At 32.8% G+C, this 15591-nt stretch overlaps 3 protein-coding genes across 6 annotated transcripts; 1 reads left to right on the forward strand and 2 right to left on the reverse strand.

Moving 5' to 3' along the window:
* Positions 1-837: 837 nt before the first annotated feature.
* On the reverse strand, positions 838-4460 carry LOC110413838 (methylsterol monooxygenase 1-1-like). Of its 2 annotated transcripts, XM_021424824.2 has the most exons (5): positions 4076-4460; positions 2140-2468; positions 1466-1613; positions 1263-1295; positions 841-1119 (listed from the first exon to the last, which is right to left on the reverse strand). In XM_021424824.2, the coding sequence occupies exons 1-5, from the start codon at positions 4406-4408 to the stop codon at positions 1093-1095; spliced, it is 870 nt and encodes a 289-aa protein (XP_021280499.1). In that variant the 5' UTR covers positions 4409-4460; the 3' UTR covers positions 841-1092. The 2 variants fall into 2 exon arrangements, with proteins under 2 accessions (XP_021280500.1, XP_021280499.1); XM_021424825.2 differs by lacking the exon at positions 1263-1295 and having other exon boundaries at positions 838-1119.
* A 1731-nt stretch (positions 4461-6191) lies between these two features.
* LOC110413713 (uncharacterized) lies at positions 6192-8624 on the reverse strand. Of its 2 annotated transcripts, none has more exons than XM_021424641.2 (3): positions 7773-8624; positions 7177-7300; positions 6192-7083 (listed from the first exon to the last, which is right to left on the reverse strand). In XM_021424641.2, exons 1-3 carry the CDS (start codon positions 8481-8483, stop codon positions 6554-6556), a joined length of 1365 nt encoding a protein of 454 aa, XP_021280316.1. In that variant the 5' UTR covers positions 8484-8624; the 3' UTR covers positions 6192-6553. The 2 variants fall into 2 exon arrangements, with proteins under 2 accessions (XP_021280316.1, XP_021280315.1); XM_021424640.2 differs by having other exon boundaries at positions 7177-7303.
* A 1153-nt stretch (positions 8625-9777) lies between these two features.
* LOC110413650 (5'-3' exonuclease family protein) lies at positions 9778-14485 on the forward strand. 2 transcript variants are annotated; one of them, XM_021424552.1, is made up of 8 exons: positions 9778-10104; positions 10197-10373; positions 10447-10617; positions 10718-10899; positions 11004-11250; positions 11449-11584; positions 11791-12251; positions 14077-14485. In XM_021424552.1, the coding sequence occupies exons 1-8, from the start codon at positions 9910-9912 to the stop codon at positions 14338-14340; spliced, it is 1833 nt and encodes a 610-aa protein (XP_021280227.1). In that variant the 5' UTR covers positions 9778-9909; the 3' UTR covers positions 14341-14485. The 2 variants fall into 2 exon arrangements, with proteins under 2 accessions (XP_021280227.1, XP_021280226.1); XM_021424551.1 differs by having other exon boundaries at positions 9780-10104; positions 11788-12251.
* Positions 14486-15591: the final 1106 nt, after the last annotated feature.

A 15591-nucleotide genomic window follows, 5' to 3' on the forward strand; every position in this document is an offset into this window, starting at 1 on the left:
TCGCATTGCTTTATACGAGAAAAGGTTTATTTAATTCACATTTGACATTTTATGCGCAGCATTATTGTTACTTTATTAAATATTCTCTTGATATTTGTTATAATTTTACATCATCTCATTAACTTGAGTTATTTTTATTATTGAAAAAGTATAAAAAGTAAAATGAAATGACGAAAATATGTTGGGTGAAAGGTTGGTAGCAACAAGATTGGACAAACCTTAAGACTTTGCGTAGCCTAATTTCTAGGCACACAACTTTAAGACTTTGCGTAGCCTAATTTCTAGGCACACAAATTAATCGCATTGCTTTATACGAGAAAAGGTTTATTTAATTCACATTTGATATTTTATGCGCAGCATTATTGTTACTTTATTAAATATTCTCTTTATATTTTTTATAATCTTACGTCATCTCATTAATTTGAGTTATTTTTATTTATCACGTTAGCATTATATATCGGGTATCATTATTTTTAATGATCAAATTATATATCATTCGAAAATAAAATAAAATAAAATTATTTTGATTTTAAGTGTAAAAATTAAATTGAACAAAATGCATGGATACAGAAATTTGAGGGATCAAGATTCGTTTATGGCTCATGACGTAATTACTTGGATCGGTTTGTTTTGTTTGCTCTTTGAATAATTCATTTTTGGTATAGTTTAAATTTCAATGAATATTTTTTAATATCATTTCATAAATATAAATTGCGAGAAGGAAATGCTTTATCTTCACATTATATAAAAATTAATTAAGATTCAATATATATATGTGTATAAAAAGGAGTATAAGAAAATGAACTTATAATTCACAAAATCATATAAACATTTCAAATTTATCACTAAATAGAGATTAATAAATTTTAAAAATTTATTATTTTAAAAAGAGTATATATATACTATATCACATAATGTATACTAGATTTAAAATACAACTTAATTTCTTAATTTAAAGTTCTCAAATACAACCTAATAGTAATTCATTTATGTTTATTTTCCATTATTCTTCACCTCCAGTACTAACTACGCACAGCTAATTCCCTTTGAGGTCTGCGATTGGGATTTTGTGCTCTACCCACTTCCATCTGTTCATCCCTGGTGCTTCTTGTCCTTAAGCTACACCAAAAATAAATTAAATACTAAATTTTAGAGAAAAAGAAAAAGAGAATAATTTACTCAATCTACTCTTCTCATAATTAATTCATTTATATTCACATAAAATGTAAATTTTTCACTTTCATGTATATATGTGCACGTACCTTTTTAACGACTTGTTTGTGATGACGATAACCCTATATTAGTACAAATTAAAAGATAAATTGACTATACATGTAAAAAAAAAAATTAAAAGCTTTTTTCTATGACAAATTACGAAAAAGTGTATAAGAATAAAAGAAATGGTTTTTTTGGTAACATTGTTAAAAGATAAATGTAAATGTAGTTTTAGTGGATTGAATACTACCTTGTCAGTACCATAAATATAATCACAGTAGGTGAAGATAGATGCAAAATTGCTTTGGCTTTGTCCTCCTACGGAGTGATGATAATCGTGATACTCTGCACCTCCATAAAAGGGGATGAATTTGGTAGGGCTCCATGGGAAGTCGAACCTACATAAATATTAAAAGCATTTTAAAATTTACATATTAACTCATTTAAATTGTATCTTTTAAAACAATATTAAAAATATTTTAAATTTAAATATTAAATAAAATTAATGATCAATTAATATAATAATATCTCAATTTTGAAAAAATCTATTCAAAACCTATTCGATTTGGTACAATAACATCAATTAAAAAAATTATAAATTATTTTAAAAATGAAATAAAATTTTTTGTTACGTTAAATTTAATTTTTGCATGCTTTTATTTTATATTAAATAAGTTTTCATAATAACTATTGATCAAAATATCATTTATTATTTTATATTTAAAAGAGTTAAAAAATATTTGGTGATTATGTTATTATATAATTTATTTAATTTAAAATAAAAATATAAAAATTTTATTAAATGGATAATTTTTTTAAAAAAATTCTTAGATAATTTTAAAAAAAAATTTAGGTATTACTTGGTTGAAAAATCGATTCTATTTCAGGCTTAATACACCAACCGAAAAAGTAGCAAATATATACCCGCTATGGGTCTCAATGGCCTCAGCCTGCCGCAGAACCGTCCAGAGCCACAAAGTGACCATATGACATGGAACCATGGCGGGACCCAGAAACGTCGGGATTGCCAAAATCAGAATTTCTGCCCAGTGGGCGTAAGGTGCTGCAAACCCGATGGGAGCATGGTATTCATGGTGCATATAGTGGATATTTTCGAAGCCCCATTTGGTATGCAGCAACCGATGAAGCCAGTAGTTTCCGTAGTCCTCGATAAGAAAATACACCAGCAATTGGCTTATCACCTCCCATTTTGATGGCAATGGCAAGCTTGTAGGGTAACGGATCCTAACCCACTGTCAACATGAAAACAAAGAAGAAACATTGAATAGTAGGAGCCATGTTAGTCAACTTTTATTGAAAGATCAATAATGATGAAGAGAAATAAAAATTAAATTTTTTTATTGTGAAAATATAAATTATCTATATGGTATTACTTGAGAAAAAAAGTTAAAAACATAAGAGATGTCAATAAAGTTTATCTAAATAAAAAAGATATGATTTATAAAAAAAAATTATATAGTGGCTTCCCATATGATGACATTAATTGTTGAAATTTAAGTACAATCTTATTACTTGTTATAAGTATGGACATGTCACCATCCCTTGTATATATATGGATTAGTGTAGGACGGAACTCATTAAAGCCTAGATTAAGCAACTAATTATGTTTTAATTGTATTTACTAGTGGTAAGAGGAGCCTTGGGCTATGTCTTTTGTTTGAAAGTGACATCAGCCAAATTGTCTATGGTCTACGATTTAATTGTTTGTATGTCACTATAGTGTTTAATATGCGATTGTTTAAAATTAATATGTTGAATTTAATCAATAATTTTTTTAAAATTAATATCGGATGACTTGATAACTCATTTACAAGAAAATTAATTTGATGATTTATATTTTTTATTTTAAAAAATTTATCAATTATTTTCAACTTACTAATACTTTAATCAAACTTAAAAAAATTAATACAATCAATATCTAATATTTAATATTTGTTTATTTAAACTTAAAATACTAAATATAAAATTACAAAGCATAAAGTATAAAAAATTAAATACTATATATAAGAATTCATAAAATAATTAAATATGTAAATAATTAAATAATATTAATAAAAAAATAAAAAAAATCTTTATTTTTTCTTAATTTTATACTATTGTAGTGAGTAGTCTCACTTTTCTTTCTCTAAAATCGTAAGTTTATGAATCTTTTTTAAAAATTAAAATATGTTTCAGTATCGAGTTAGATAGAAGAAACTAAAGTAAAAATAAAAAATAAAAAAAAAAAGAAAAAGAAAGAGAGAGAAATATGTGGAGAGAAATTTAAAAATTAAGAAAAAATTAAATAAGGTTTGTAATGTCAATTTATTATTTATATTAATTATTAAATAAAAATTATTTTAAAAAATCATTTAAAAGATATATATAATAAATAAAAATTTTAAAATATATAATAAATAAAAAAATAAAAAATTTTGGCCCCCACAAAGAGACATGACCCTCCGCCCCTGTTGAATGGCAAGTGAAAAGGTAAATAACGACATGAGTTAAGTCTTTTCCTCTTTGGCCTAGCACAGGACATGAGATCTGCACTTGTTGACATCTGCCGTTGTTGCAGCAGAACAAACCGGTCGATGCTATCTATTGGCCCCAATGCTTGCTACTTTAGTTAACAGTATCACCCAAATAATTCTTGATCCAAAGACAATGAAGAGTAGTTTATATATGTTGACTTGAAAACGGAAACGAGAAAAAGATAATTAAGGATCGAAAGCCTGCATAGATTTTCAAACCTTTTCCTCCTGATCTGATCTGAGTGGTGAGCACCATACAAAACAAACTAAAACCACCCTGCACTTTCCCTCAAATATCTATATATGCCTTTGTTAGATCGACGTACCTTTAGGGCAGGGAAGGAAACAGCAATGAGAGGAGCGGCAAGAAGAATGAACTTGTTGAGAATAACATCTTTATAGCATTTAAACAACTCTGAAAACGATCTTCTGATTCTGGGTTGAAGCTTGAACTTGTTCATGTTGTTGAACCAAAAAAGTTCAACCAACACACATGGGAGAGGAACCAAGGAGAACACCAAGAACAAGAAAAGGCAATTGTGGTTATACAACAAGTAGTCTGATTTCTCTGCTGAGTAACTATACCACAATTTCTCTGGCAGCGTTAGGTTTCTCCCCAGAGCCAACTCCGCTGCTTCAAGACTCCCATACTGCAGCATTTTTTACCCTTTTGTTTTTGTGCGTTTGCTTAGCTTGAATATGGGCAGTACATATATAAATTGATAGAGGCTTTAAAGTACAGTATGTATGCGCAGAGAAAACCTACCAGAAGATAAGGCTTGTCGTTGTCGGTCTTTACGAGAGTACGTGTTAGGCTACTGGTTATTAATGGCATGGATCTGTCCAATCAAAAACTCACTCTTTGATTCATTCCGATCTCATGTGTACGACATTGGTCATTACCCTTTCTCTCATAAACACGCTTAAAAGGATGTGCAGCATCGCTCTCAACGGCTCTCATTGGGCCCATTGGCCTCAATCCTGCCTACCTCGATCCGTCGGGCGCTTGGCGTGTCTCAAGAGTATTGGAGAGTCCGTTATTCTCTTCTCTTTTATAAACACGTTTATAGGTATGTGCAGTACATCTATTTATAAGGAGCTTAAAATTTTTTGTTCCTGTTCCATGTGAGATAAAGACACTTTTCTCATGACAAACATACCTAGTCCGATTCCTTGCTATGATCGGTGTGGGTATTCATGTCTACTTCGGAGGCCCAAGGACCAAAGAATGCTATATGATCATAGATTAGTTAGGCATTGGCGGAGAGGCCCTCCTTGGGTGGCTTCCGAACCCACTTTGAATCTAATCTGGAAAAGTTTGTTGAGACCCATCTCTTTCTATTTTTATATAAAGTCCCAAAGGGATTATGTTTGCCCCAAAAAGTGGACTGGTTTTACTTATTGAATTAAGCCAAGATTGTGGAAGCCCATTCGTTGTTAGTTGTTAACAATTTTCATTCGTATTGCCCTTCATGGTTCATGACAAAGCCATCAATTCAAGCAATTTGTGGGCTCATTGGATGATTGCCGTTCTATTGTATTCGTACACTATGTACGATTAACATCTATGTTTTTGGATGCTCTCTTTTAAATACAAATATTAATGATATAAATTCACTGAAATATAGATTAGTCAAAATGGATTTGATCCATTGGGTTGATCCAATTGTAGTGAAAATGGGATGAATTGAGACTTAAAAATTCAGACTCAAATTAAAATTGGGTCTAAATGGGTCAACCCATTTGATTATTGGATTGTCTTAAGTTGGTGTGAGTTTGCTTGTCTAAAGAAAAAAAATTAATAATTTTAGTTAATTTAATAATTTTATATATTTAGTTATATAAATTTAATAATTTAATTACTAAATATATTATTTATATATTTTAATTTATTTATATTACTTGTTAAGTTAATAATTTAATTGAGATTGAACTTACTATCTCTTTTTTTTATGCAATGATATTAGATAAATGATTCAAACCTTAAGACGTCATTATTATTCAAATAAGATTCAAATGCTTTGAAGGAGATATAAATGAGTTTTAAAGTTTTTATTTATTTGGTTATATACTTATATTTATGAAATTGTAGTTTATATTAAAAATAAAAGTTTATTTATATTTGACATAATTTATTTACTTATTATTTGTATAATTTATTTATTTGTAACATATTTTTATTATTAATTATTGATTAAATCATGAAATAATCTTACTAATAACAAGTTTATTAAGTCAAATTGTAAAAATAATATCTTTTATAAAAAAATAAATTAACCTAGCCCGACCCATGGTCTGGTATGAGCTGGTGAAGGGTGAGTTGCATTTAAGGTTTTAATGGCTCATGTAAAAAATAAATTGACCCGACCTAAGTCATGTTTTCCCAACCTACAATGTTTTGGGTCGAATGAGCCTAACAAGTCCATAGTGACATCTCTACTAAAATATGACAGCAGTACATGTTATTTATTTTCTTTCTACAACATTTTATCATATATTCTGATTTCTGAGGCTACAGGATCCATCTAAAAAAGGCATGAGGTATGCCAACATGGGCTTCTTCTTCCCAACCTTACAAGGCCTCAAACTCTAGTATAGTTTGCTGGGAAACTCATTTTTACTCAATTCTTTGCCTCTTGATATCATGGACATTGCCCATAGCTAACAACAGATTCCTGCTCTTTCTCAATCTTTCATCAGATGGTAACAAAACGAGCAGGACCCGTGCTCCGGGCAACTCTTCTCTCTGGGTGTCCCATGGGCTGAATTGGTAGCTGAAAAACGTATGAAATTCACCTTTGGCTTTATGGTGAGAAATAAAGGAGATCAACTAGTAGTTCATCCACCAAAATATTCATCACCCTACTCTCAACTTCCAAGGCCAACTCTTCTTGCTCTTCCTCAAACTTGCTCCACTTTCCTTCTCTGTCCATATCTCTAACATAAGCCTCTCTTTTTTCCCATACTCTCCATTTTGCAGTCTCGTTCTGTTCTCCATTGATCCATGCTTTTGCTTGCCTAATCATATCATGTTCAAGCTCTTCTTTTCTTGTTTCATTCCACTTTGTAGCTAATTCTTCTCTAAATAGATCCAAAAGCAGTTTGTCGATACTGATATATCTATAGCTCTTTCGTAAACTTGTTTCTTTGACATGATTCAGCAGCTGCCGTGCCTTTTCTTCCACTTCATTTGTTTCTTCTTCCTCTTCTGCATCATCATCTTCACTTTCTTCTTCCGTTTCTTCCAAGGACATCCATTTTTCTAGGTTGACAGGTTCCAATTTTGCTAGACTCTCGAAACGCTCGATGTTTTGCATAAGCTGTTGCCTTTTCCCTGGTAACAATACAAAACTAGTTAGCTGCAAATGAACCTTAATGTATTTAAGGAATATGAGCAACAAAATAAAGAGAAGAGACCAGAACATACTCTCCACAGTGGCCAGGCTTCGATTGAAAGAGGATAATGACTCTTCATCATCTTCTTCATACTCGAAATCAAGCACCGAAAGTGGGCTGTTCTGTTCTTTCTCTTCACTTGCATTCTTCCTCCCCTGCTGATGATGCTCATGACATTAATTCAAAGGAAACAAAAATAAGCATTGGGGAATGTGTTACTAATAAACCTATGCTTTTTCTTCAATGTGATGCGATCAAAGTATATCAAAATCCAGTGAGGAAGTTTCCAAGTTCCAACTTAGTGTTTCTACATCTCAACTCAAAAGAAATTTAGTTATTATTATACTTAATCTCAACTCTAATTGCTTCTGTTTTGTCTTTATGTACCTCAATTACGTTATACGCTGTCTTCAAAAAAGACAAATCCAATGCATTAAACAAAGGCATGTGGCTTATATACCCAAAACAGACAATGGAGTACTATTCGGCAAAGACAAAGTCAAAACAAAATTTAACTAAAAGACAACACTATCACCGGCTGGTAACATAAACAAAAGCATCCAGAACCCTCATGAGCAGACACATAAGATTTTAATAAGAGATACGATGCACTGAATAGTTACTTACATTGGGCCCCACTGCTGTGTTGGCCACTAGCCCTGTTGTCGTCTCCATGGGATCCTTGCCGACACAAGGTAAGAATTTTTTACCCACGTCGACTTCACGTTCGTGGTGCTCCTCGGAGGGTAAATATTCCGAGGTAAAATCGCTGTCACACCAGCTTGAGCAGTTGCTAGTGCAAGGAGTACTCTTGGACCCCGTCGTTGTGGTGGTTGTGGTGGACCTGGCGGTGCAATGATGAGGCGAAGAAGCGAAATCTGATGGAGGAGGTTTTTCCTCGACCAAATCACGGAATGATTTCCACCGTATGATATCTTTAACTCTCACGGTAGTTCTGGTTTCAGTTTCTTTCTGTGAATTCTTTTTTGACAGTTTACGTGAAAGGCTTCTAGGCAGGATCAAAGGAGATTTAACTGAAGTGAAATGGATGTTTCTGACAGCCTTGATCATTGCCTGGAATGTTGAGATTGTTGTTGAAGCAGCTTTTGATCGGCTCCTTTGAAGTCTCTGTGCACAGCTTGGCTTTGCATGGCTCGAGTTGAGATCGGTTTCGATGAGATTCCGGATGCTAGAATCCTGGCAGGTTGTTCTTGGAAATGACTTGAACCCATTCGAGGAACATGAATTTGAGTCATCCAGGAGGAAATCTTTTAGCATCCGAGGTCTCCGTTCTAATGGGAAATGCTTTCTCTGTCTAGAAATGGTCGAAGAAGCCATTGCATCAAAACAGAACAAGAATATACTTAAGAATTCGAAAGAAGAGAAAAGAGCTAGAAAACAATACGAGAGTGCAAAGAATGAAGTGGGGAAAGTGAGAAGTAAGTGAAAGGGAAAGAATTTAAATAGAAAGGGAAGTAGAAGAAGAAAGAGAGAGGTAGCTTCTAGGAGGGGAGGGGGGGAGATCTCCAGGTAAGAAAGCTGATCAGGTTATACAGGTTAAGAGGCCAAGGTTTTAATCTGTAGTAAATAAAATTAAAAAAAAAAAGATTAAAACAAACAGAGTGAAATGGCAAAAGAAGCAGAAGCGTGGGTGTTTCTGTCCTGTGCCTTATTTAAACGAAGGGAATATATATTAAGTGAGATTTGATTAAATTAGGAGAGGTCTGTCCGGATTTGAAGTGAAAGTGATCAGTCTGTTGTTTTGACTCAACACGACTAAATCTGGTGGTTTATGGTTTGTGATCAGACTCGTTTTAACTGTCAAATTGCTGCGTACTTCACCATAATCACATGCAAAAAAAACCATTGGGAGCGTAGCAGCAAATCAATCATCTCGTGATCCGTCTCAAAGTTCAAATTGTTGATCAATCCTGTTTGCGTGGGACCTCAGAAATCGATGCTCCACCTACGGAAATTACTGATAAGAGAGATTTGTTCACTTGGTCAGTCTAGGACCAATGCATCCTGAAGCTGTGCCATGACATTATTTGAAAGAGACATAACATTCACGTTTATAATTTTTTAAAATTTTTTTTTTACATATTTGATATGAGATTAAAACATTTTATTTTGATGTTTGTAACTTATGTAAAAATCAGATTAAATTATGTGAGAAATAAGATCGGAAACGACCAATATTCCATCAAGTAACATGTTTTTGGATTGGTGTAGGTGTCCAAGACTACAACGATTACTATTTACATGCTTTTAATGTTGCACTGTTTTCCGGACAAAAACAGATATTTATGTGGAAAAGTTTTGATTTCAGAATTTTTGAAAAATAATGTCTGGTACTTCCGTGCTAGGTAATTCAGACATGTTGCCATCTGACTTCACCCATTTGCACGTACGATATCTTAGTTCCTCCGATCCGTGGACCCCCTCACTGGATGCTGTCCTGATGATCGGATTGCAATTGGTTTGGTCCCAAGTCCCACAGGATTGGGCCTAGGTCTGTCCATATTAAATTGGGCTTCATCACCTACATTGTAATCTAATATGGGCATGATCTGATGGGCCCCCGCCAACCTCATTGAGGATCTTCCAACGGTAAGCAGAGCCGAGGAACTGACGTTTATACGGGAATGCCAATCGTAGCGGTGCCAATTTCTTCATCTTCCATCTTCTTCCCCGCTTGTTTCTTCTTGTTTTTCTTTGAAAATGTTGCCGCTTAGAATTGGAGTCAATTCTTTTGCTATATAAAATGGGGGTGGGAGGCAAATTCTGGGAACTTTTAAAACCCTACGCTCGACTCGAGGGATTCGATTTCTTGAGAGACAAGAAGGTTGCTATCGATCTCTCCTTTTGGATAGTCCAGCACGAGGCTGCCATCAAGAATCGAGCGAGGAATCCTCATCTCAGACTTACTTTCTTCCGAACCATTAACCTTTTCTCTAAGGTACATTCAATTTCTTTTGTTTCTTTGTTATTTCATTTATCAGAGTGAGAAAATTGTAATGTTGTTTTTTTTTTAAAAAAAAAATATTGTAGTTTGGAGCGTTTCCGGTATTTGTTTTGGATGGAACTCCTTCGCCATTAAAATCTCAAGCAAGGATTGCTCGATTTTTCCGTTTTTCTGGCATTGATACTTCAACTTCGACTGGGGTCAAAGAGGGTGTCTCCAAGGAGAGGAACTCTGCTTTTTCAAAATGTGTTGATGACTGTGTGGTGAGTTAGTTTTGTGTTCTTTTATTTGCAATTGTTGGTAGTTGGGTTGTTGAGAATGGGTGGTTTGTTGTAGGAGCTGCTTGAACTATTGGGAATGCCAGTGCTGAAAGCCAACGGTGAGGCTGAAGCATTGTGTGCTCAGTTAAATAAAGATGGTCATGTTGATGCTTGCATTACAGCTGACAGCGATGCATTCCTCTTTGGGGCTACTTGTGTTATTAAATGTCTTAGGCCCAATTCAAAAGTAAGTTTTACTTGTACTAACTCTACTAATTATTTGTTCTTTTAATGTGCCAATTTGGTTGTTTAAGTGTTGGTAAGGATGGGGGTGTTAATATATGCAGGAACCCTTTGAATGCTACAATATGTCAGATATTGAAGCTGGTCTTGGACTGAAGAGGAAACACTTGATAGCCATTTCTCTTTTGGTTGGAAATGACCATGACCTGAATGGGGTGCAAGGGATTGGGCTTGATAAGGCACTTCGTTTTGTACAAAGATTTAGTGAAGATGAGATATTGAATAGGTATGCTTGTACATGTAAACTCATCAACCTATTTGCTTTCTGTAGTTGTGAAGGGTATTTGGTGATATCATTACCATATTTGTTGGACATGATGTGTCATGCAGATTATATGCAATAGGAAAAGGGGATGTACTGTTATTTCAGGATGGAGTTACATATGTGGATGATGTTATACCTTGTTCAGATGAGAGCTCACCAAAGCCAAGACAGTCTCATTGTTCCTTCTGCGGGCACCCTGGCAGCAAAGCAGCTCATTTTAAGTTTTCTTGTGAATATTGTGTTACTGCTAATAATGTGGGTTGCTTGAAAAAGTCACAAAGGTTTCAGTGTAACTGCTTGTCCTGTGATAAGGTTCATTTTCTTAGTTGTCTTTTCTCCCTTGTTACTATTATTACTACCTCACAGCATATTGCTATGTTAAATTGCTGTTTGGGCTTTTTGTACCATGTACTTTGTCTTTAGAAGCTGGAATGCTTTATACTTCTAATTTGGGTAGTGTGAATTTCATCCTTTCTTTGCTAAGTGCTTTTCATGGTGTATGAACATCAGGTTAGAAAAGAGAAGGACCAGAAGAAGCATGAGAATTGGTGGATTAAAGTTTGCAGCATGATTACTATGGAACCAAATTTCCCAAATGACGAGATCATTGAAATGTACATGGGCAATAATCACGGAATGTTTCCTGGTATGTCTTGCATATATGTTACATTATTAGTTTCATCTTTGGTAGTAAGGCCCTTACTCTCTTCAACCTTCAAGTTGTTGAGGAGAGGTGTCAATGGCAATCATTTCTACATCTAAGAGAGTTCATTGTTCCCTTGTTTTTACATATGTATTTTTGAGTTGATTGTGGTGTTATATTAAGGTATTTACTTTCTTCTGTTGCAGAAGATGGTTCTTTATTAGCATGGGGAGACCCAAAAACTGAACTGGTAGTTGATTTCTTGGCTTATCATCAGTCATGGCAGCGGTCTTTTGTTCGGCAGCGGATACTTCCAATGCTGTCTACTATGTATTTGAGAGAAATGGCTAGAAATCCAAATAAAACTTTGTTAGTTGGGCAATATGAATTTCATTCCATTCAGCGTGTGAAGATAAGATATGGGCATCAATCTTATGTGGTCAAGTGGAAGAAAGCCATATCAGGTGAACTTAGTTGTGCAGTCCCTGTTGAATGGTCCAATATTCAAGAAGAAGAATGTATTGAAGTTGATGATGGGCCTGTTGATCTGTTGGATGAGTCCATCGACCCCCAGATTCATGTTGATGGCTACTGGATTTTGACTGATGAAACTCCAGCATTAGTTTGTTCTGCTTTTCCAGAGGAAGTTGTCAAGTTTATACAGAAAAAGGTATGAGTTTTTGTTTTTTGTTTCTTTATGTTTCCTTGCCAGACTTTGCACTTAATATTTTGAAATTAAATATTAAATATAGCAGAAAAAAGGTTTTGAGATCAAAATATTTAGACTTATTGGCTATAGTAGTAATCCATATTCTGGCATGAGACTAGTTGATAGTACATAATGGAAGGAACATGATAGGTGAACTAAATGAATGTATTAGGGTGATCTGACATTGAAATGAATTATTGGCTAGGGATGAGCAAATAGGTGGATTGGATGGTTTTGTCCACCATACCTAAGGACCAAATGCACCAAACATTTTTAGAAAACTGACCAAAATCGATCAAACATAAAAGAAGACCAAACCAACCGAACATAGAATTGGTTTGGTCAGGTTTGGTTTTGGATCAATGGATCAAAATTTTATCACCTTTTTTTACTAATTTTGATATTAAAACTTATAAACTTTATCCATAATTATAAAATATATATACAAATTATGTATAAATTAAATATTGTATATATATATAATATTACTTTATTATATATATGAAATTAATGACACAATTTATATGTTATAATATTTTAATTTTTATATTAAAGTTTGTATAAATAATAATTAATTATAGACAATATGTTATAAAAATTAAGGTGATAACTAATAAAATTATTAAGTGTCATTATATAAATAAAGTCTATTATAAGTTACAATAATACTTATGTATAAATTAAATATATATATATAATATTACTTTATTATGTATATATGAAATTAATGACACAGCTTATATGTTATAATGTTTTATGTCAAAGTTTGTATAAATAATAACTAATTATAAACAATGTGTATAAAAACTTGGGTGATAATTAATAAGGTTATTAAGTGTAATCATATAAAAAAAATATTATAAATTATAGTAATACTTATGTGTAAATTAAATATATATATAATGTTTATACAATTAAATATATTCATAACAATTTATATTACGAAACATCATTAAAGTGTAATAATTATAGCATATTAATATATAGGATGTTTATTATCATATATCATAATATTGATATATTTAAAATATATAACTTGTAATTTTATATTAATACAGATTTATAAATAAATAAATATATATAAGTAAAATTAAATTGCTATAATTATGATTTGTATATGCACATATAATAAACTAATATATTTTAAGTATATTATTAATTAAGTTTACTATTAATTTTTCTTAATACATTTATATAATATTATATATATTAATATATATATATATATAATTACTTTGGTTTTTGGGTGGATTGGTTTAAAAATTTTAAAACCAAGAACCGACCAAAAAACCAATTGGACCAATTGATCCAATGAACCAATTAGACCGAACCATTTTATCCAAATCGCATCTGGTTTGGGTGGGTAATTGGTTTGGTTTGATTTTACTCATCCCTATTAATGGCAATGTAAAAACAATGAAATTAGATTCAGATTCATCTGTTGGAAATTAATGTTGTTACCCATAAAAGGATTATTGATAGCCTGCTAAGATGAAAGGTTGAGAGCTGCATTGTGGGAATTATGTTAGTTTTGGTTGAAATATAAGTCTAATGTCAAGGTCACGTGTGGCTTAATTTGATAAGGAGGTCCCTTTCCAACAATTGGGTTTCTCTACTTGTACTTTGTTATTCAGATTTAATAAATTTGATAGATCAACAAATTATTTCAACTTTTAACAAAACAGTTTGTGGTTGTCATTACCTATTGTTATATGAGGATGTTGGAAATGAAATGGCCTCTAAAGCTGCTGCATGATTTCTTTTTCCTGTGCTAAATTTCTGGCAGGAACTAAAAGAAATGAAAAGAAGAAAGACTTCAATGATAAGATCTGAAGGGTCCAGTGAAATGTCAGAATTGTCAAAACCACAAGGTGTTCAACTAAGTATTACTGAATTTTACCGCTCAACCAAAATACAGTCTCAGGCAAAACCAGGAGAAGACTTAGAGAAGCTTTCCTATAATCTGGGTGATGAGTCATCAAAACAAAAGAGGAAAGTGTCAGGTCCTAACCTGTCCAAGGCTGTAAGACGCCGCCTTTTGTTTGGTTAAGAAATTTATCGTTTCTGAATTCTTGCCTCTTTTGATGTACAGGATATCCAACTTAAGATGTAAAGTTATGTTTGCTTCTGGTCCTTTGGTTGCAGAATGATTTTGTTTATCTTATCTGAGTAATATAATACCACTTTATCTCTTAGTTTCTTCCCCCTTGGTGGTTTACTTCTCCACATTTAATTAAGTCATTGCTGTTGAAATGCCTCAGCTCAGAACTAAGGCTCAAAATCCCATTTCTTGTTGCAATGCTGTTAACTATTCCAATTGCCAAATACCAAACTATGTATTCAAAAGTCGTTTAGGCAGTGCTCAGTAGCTTCCTTGCTCTCTACTTATCACAATGGGGATAGAAAGCAGTTTGATAAATTAAAATTTATATATTTGATATGTATATCTTAACCTGCCAATGGCTCATTTACATCAGTATAGATGTAGATGTAGATAGACGTTCTGGAATATTTGCTAGCATGGTATCATTGGGCCAATTTTTCTTCTATTGGTGCCTATAACATTGATTTGCATGTTAGCAATGGCTGGACATAATCTTGTTGGAATGTAGTCAAGGTAGGGGTTCTTTAACATTGTGAGGGTTTGAGTTGCACAAGCAGCAGATACTTTTCCTCGTATGCATGACTTGTTCTACCTCACATTAATTGCTAACTGGCATGTATTGGATTAAGGAAAACTTTGGACCATACTAAGACCTTTATGCCTATTTGTCAACGGTATGGGATAGAACGCTATTTATTACACTTGTTGGACAAATCTGACCCTTATTGTTAGACTTTATGCTATGATAAGTGAGAAATCAGGTACCAAGATATTGTGCATCAACTTTGGATTTGTGATCTCTTCAATACTGCTTGCCAATAGGTAAAAACGTTTTATTTGATATTTTTCTCTATTTTCATGTTGTTGTTAGTATTGCTATTATTTCTTATACTATAATTCAGTTATGAGATCTAAATGTCCTAATAAGTTTAGGAGAGGTGATATTATGAAAACATTTTTAGCACATTAATGACGTCAACTTCCTTGCAGTCAAACGAGTCAAAGTAATTTTTATTGAGAAAAGGAAAAGTGTTTATAAGGCAACTTGTTTAATGGGTTTTTATGTGAGAGATGTTGTAATCTGCTTAAGATGGAAACCGATTATCCAGTGTACATGGTAAGTTTAATCAGCTTAAAAAACATGTCAAAAATGCCGTTGAGCTGTCCACTCACTGCATTCTATTTTAACATTTTCAG

Source organism: Theobroma umbraticum, unplaced genomic scaffold (assembly GCF_002168275.2).
Source record: "Theobroma umbraticum cultivar Fairchild unplaced genomic scaffold, ASM216827v3 scaffold_4.1, whole genome shotgun sequence".
NCBI lineage: Eukaryota > Viridiplantae > Streptophyta > Magnoliopsida > Malvales > Malvaceae > Theobroma > Theobroma umbraticum.

What these genes read in the sequence shown, in the direction of transcription:
- LOC110413713 (XM_021424640.2), bottom strand. Translation starts at nt 8,483, where the DNA reads ATGGCTTCTTCGACCATTTCTAGACAGAGAAAGCATTTCCCATTAGAA. An exon ending in ACACAGCAGTGGGGCCCAAT is followed by an intron (nt 7,304 to 7,772) that starts GTAAGTAACTAT and finishes GAGCATCATCAG; the next exon opens with CAGGGGAGGAAGAATGCAAG. An exon ending in AAGCCTGGCCACTGTGGAGA is followed by an intron (nt 7,084 to 7,176) that starts GTATGTTCTGGT and finishes TATTGTTACCAG; the next exon opens with GGAAAAGGCAACAGCTTATG.
- LOC110413650 (XM_021424551.1), top strand. Translation starts at nt 9,910, where the DNA reads ATGGGGGTGGGAGGCAAATTCTGGGAACTTTTAAAACCCTACGCTCGA. An exon ending in AATGTGTTGATGACTGTGTG is followed by an intron (nt 10,374 to 10,446) that starts GTGAGTTAGTTT and finishes GGTTTGTTGTAG; the next exon opens with GAGCTGCTTGAACTATTGGG. An exon ending in GAAGATGAGATATTGAATAG is followed by an intron (nt 10,900 to 11,003) that starts GTATGCTTGTAC and finishes TGTGTCATGCAG; the next exon opens with ATTATATGCAATAGGAAAAG.
- LOC110413838 (XM_021424824.2), bottom strand. Translation starts at nt 4,408, where the DNA reads ATGCTGCAGTATGGGAGTCTTGAAGCAGCGGAGTTGGCTCTGGGGAGA. An exon ending in TTTCCTTCCCTGCCCTAAAG is followed by an intron (nt 2,469 to 4,075) that starts GTACGTCGATCT and finishes TCATGTTGACAG; the next exon opens with TGGGTTAGGATCCGTTACCC. An exon ending in ATATTTATGGTACTGACAAG is followed by an intron (nt 1,296 to 1,465) that starts GTAGTATTCAAT and finishes GTACTAATATAG; the next exon opens with GGTTATCGTCATCACAAACA.